This window comes from Sinocyclocheilus grahami, unplaced genomic scaffold, assembly GCF_001515645.1.
Source record: "Sinocyclocheilus grahami isolate Dianchi unplaced genomic scaffold, SAMN03320097.WGS_v1.1 scaffold519.1, whole genome shotgun sequence".
NCBI classification, from domain to species: domain Eukaryota; kingdom Metazoa; phylum Chordata; class Actinopteri; order Cypriniformes; family Cyprinidae; genus Sinocyclocheilus; species Sinocyclocheilus grahami.
In genome coordinates, this window is record NW_015505698.1 from 582,707 (window position 1) to 585,825 (window position 3,119).

General features: G+C 38.3%; 1 protein-coding gene across 1 annotated transcript in view; it reads right to left on the reverse strand.

Moving 5' to 3' along the window:
- Positions 1–281: 281 nt before the first annotated feature.
- Positions 282–3,119, reverse strand: part of senp6a (SUMO specific peptidase 6a) — a 42,599-nt gene continuing 39,761 nt past the window's right edge. The window contains exon 21 of the mRNA XM_016237577.1: positions 282–771. Within this exon, the coding sequence (XP_016093063.1) occupies positions 556–771 (216 nt within the window). The 3' untranslated portion in view covers positions 282–555. The remainder of the gene's footprint in view (positions 772–3,119) is intronic.

A 3,119-nucleotide genomic window follows, 5' to 3' on the forward strand; every position in this document is an offset into this window, starting at 1 on the left:
AAACATGAAAACAAGATATTCATAAAGAAGCAAAGCCTCGTTTTTTTGACACTTCATATTGTTGTATTAGACTGTACCAAGGCAAATGTGCACTCTTGAACGGCAAGTAGCAGAACATTGAAAAATGATGTCCATCTTGCGAACACAAAGTTTGCTTGGATACTGATTTTACAAAAAATGCTTTCGTTTCCTTCAGAGGCATGAAGTCCTAACAGAATACTGAACAGTGCTGTATTTAACCCTCTAGGCACATTAGAGTCAATAATCAAGATGAACACAAACTTTTATTTTACAGATGGTGCAAAACTGAAATGATGAATCGACCATAAATGAAGCAAAGTAAAAGAAAAAAGCCTAGCTTATGTACACAATTTATTCGATACAAATAAAAAACAAAACACACTCTTCTTTTTAAATTTCATATCATCCAACCTATAAGAAGGTCATAAGAAATAACGGCAGAGTTGTCCAGCAGCGTACAATCACACAAGGCCCTGATTGGCTTTTAGTGTTTCGAAGTCATGTGATGTGAAAGCGTAGCAGCGTGGGCGGAGCTCAGGAGCTGATTGGAGGGATGAGATCAGCTGACTCTAAGGTATCCTCACAGGGGCTGTGGCAGCCGTCTGTCTGTCTAGAGCTCTTCAGATTGAGCTGCTGCTGAGTCTGAAGCTTCAGAATGAGCTCCTTGATCTCGTCCCGCTTGGTTTTCATCCGTTGCTGGGGAAACCAATCCAATAAATTCATCGGGAGATGAAAGCTCGGAAGAGGTTTCTGGGGGGGGGAGCAAATAAAATAATCAATTATAGCATTAGTTTCCAACTCAACAGTCAGTTCAGTTATATGAGGGTCACTAAAGTGTCTGAATGTAAATGAGTGAATCTTTCATCAGCATGTAATAATTTTCTCTTCCCCTGAAGCAACTTCTTTGCTGACATAAGTCAACGTGAGTGGAGAAAAGTGTAATCAATAATGTACTACAGCATTGTTGTAGAGATGATTCATCTGTAGATCATCTCTTTGTTTAATCCATTATTTAAAAAAATTGCTATTCCACATTCTGCCCAGTGCTGTCCTCCAAATGATGAAGTCAATGAAAACAAGTATAGTGAATGTATCTATGTAGAATAAAAAATTTAAACTGACTGCTCCCCAGCTGAAAGTAGATAATAACAATAATGCTCATATGATAAACAGATTACATTTATATTCTGGAAACTAAAAATGCAATCACTTGTTACTTGTAAAATTTTAGACCAGCATTAAAGGGTCATATGATGCGATTTCATTTTTTCCTTTCTCTTTGGAGTGTTACAAGCTCTTGCTGCATAAAGAAGATCTGTAAAGTTGCAAAGACTAAAGTCTCAAATCCAAAGAGATATTCTTTATAAAAGTTAAGAGTCAGCCACGCCCTCCTAAAACGGCTCGTTCTAACACGCCCCCACATGTCTACCTCACTATGTGGGAAGATTTGCATAACGCCGCCCAAATGTTCACGCAAAGAAAGAAGGCATAACTTTTATTCTTGCTGTAGTATTGTTGCCGCCGCTGCCGCCGTGTCGTGGAGACACTGTGTGTTTCGTTGTGAAAGCAAAACTACTTTGTTTGTTCTTCCAAAAGAGGACACGACTAGAAATCAGTGGTTAAGTTGTATTTACAACACTGTTCCAGAACACTTCAACCCAAATATTCAGATGTGTGCAGCACATTTTATGGAGGACTGTTTCCTGATCCTGGGAGAGTAGCCTACAATGCCGGCTGTTCTGACTCACAGACTGTAAGTACGTTTTCATATTTAAAGAATTTGCCACTGACGATTCAAACGTGAGTTTTGAGCAGTGTAGAGTAGGGCTTGTTGTTTGTCATTTCTCCGATCACAAATGCAGACATGGTTTTATGTTTACGTGGCGCGATGCAACGCAACAACACATTTGTTGTCAGTTTTCTTCTTTACTGATTAGTTGTTGCAGCTCTGTATTGTTGAATTACTGATTCTGATCAGCTGACACTCTTTCCAGGTGTGCAGAGCGATTATGAACAGAAATCGTAAGAAATTCAATACTGGTTTCCATTCAGATTAAGGTTACTGGTTCCTTTAATGATTCTTTTAATATATATGGGCACACAAAAAGCAACACTTCTGGCAAAATTCTGAGATCGGTTAACAATTCCTGTACAAAAGTGCTATTGCAAAAAACAAGCTTGTAACTTTTTTTGTTTGTTTTATTTCACAGCTCACGAAAGCTGCACTTGACAGCTGGCGACAGACACGGTTGTATGAAAATTCCGGTAACACTTTAGTTTAGGGACCAATTCTCACTATTTACTAGCATGCATATTACTAACATTAGCACTTATAAAGCACATATTAGTGTCTTATTCTGCATGACCATATGTTAGATCAATTAAACCTACCCCATACATAAACTTAACAACTACCTTACTATTGCTACAAGCAGCAAATTAGGAGATTATTGTGGCGTCGTAGTTAATAGTAAAGGTCCTTGCACAACGAGTCTGAAATTTTCGTATTCGTCAAGCTAAAAATTCATCACGCACAGAAACCTTGCACACCGAGTCCGATGCGTGTTAATTAATCAGTTGTGAAAAAAAAAAACATCACAAAACAATACTAAATGGAGTATTCAAGCAGTGAGGATGATTTTGTTGTCCTCTCGCTTCTTAAAAAGAGAAAAAGAAAGGAAATACTGGGTCCAACCGAGAGTTCCCCCTCCTTATTAAGGAGAAGAGGGATTATCACGGGCGATTTAAAGTTTACTTCAGGATGTCAGTAGCTATGTTTCCATCACCCTATTTTAATGCGCATTTTGAAGTATCGCATGAGAAACGAGTGATGGAAATGCAAAATTTCGAATAAAAATCCCTTAATTCGCAAAAAGGTTTTTACGCTCGCTTGAGGTGGTTTTTGACTCGTGTGAAAAAGGGTTTATGTGAATAATGGGAGATGGAAATGCATTTTGCGAATAAATTTTCCAAGCACATCAAAAAGTCATGTGACTTTGCGCTAAGGGACGGCAAAACCTGACTAACCAGCGGACCGATCTCATTTCACAGCTATGGAACGATATTCCGGACAATTTTCAAATAGAATAGCAAATTGT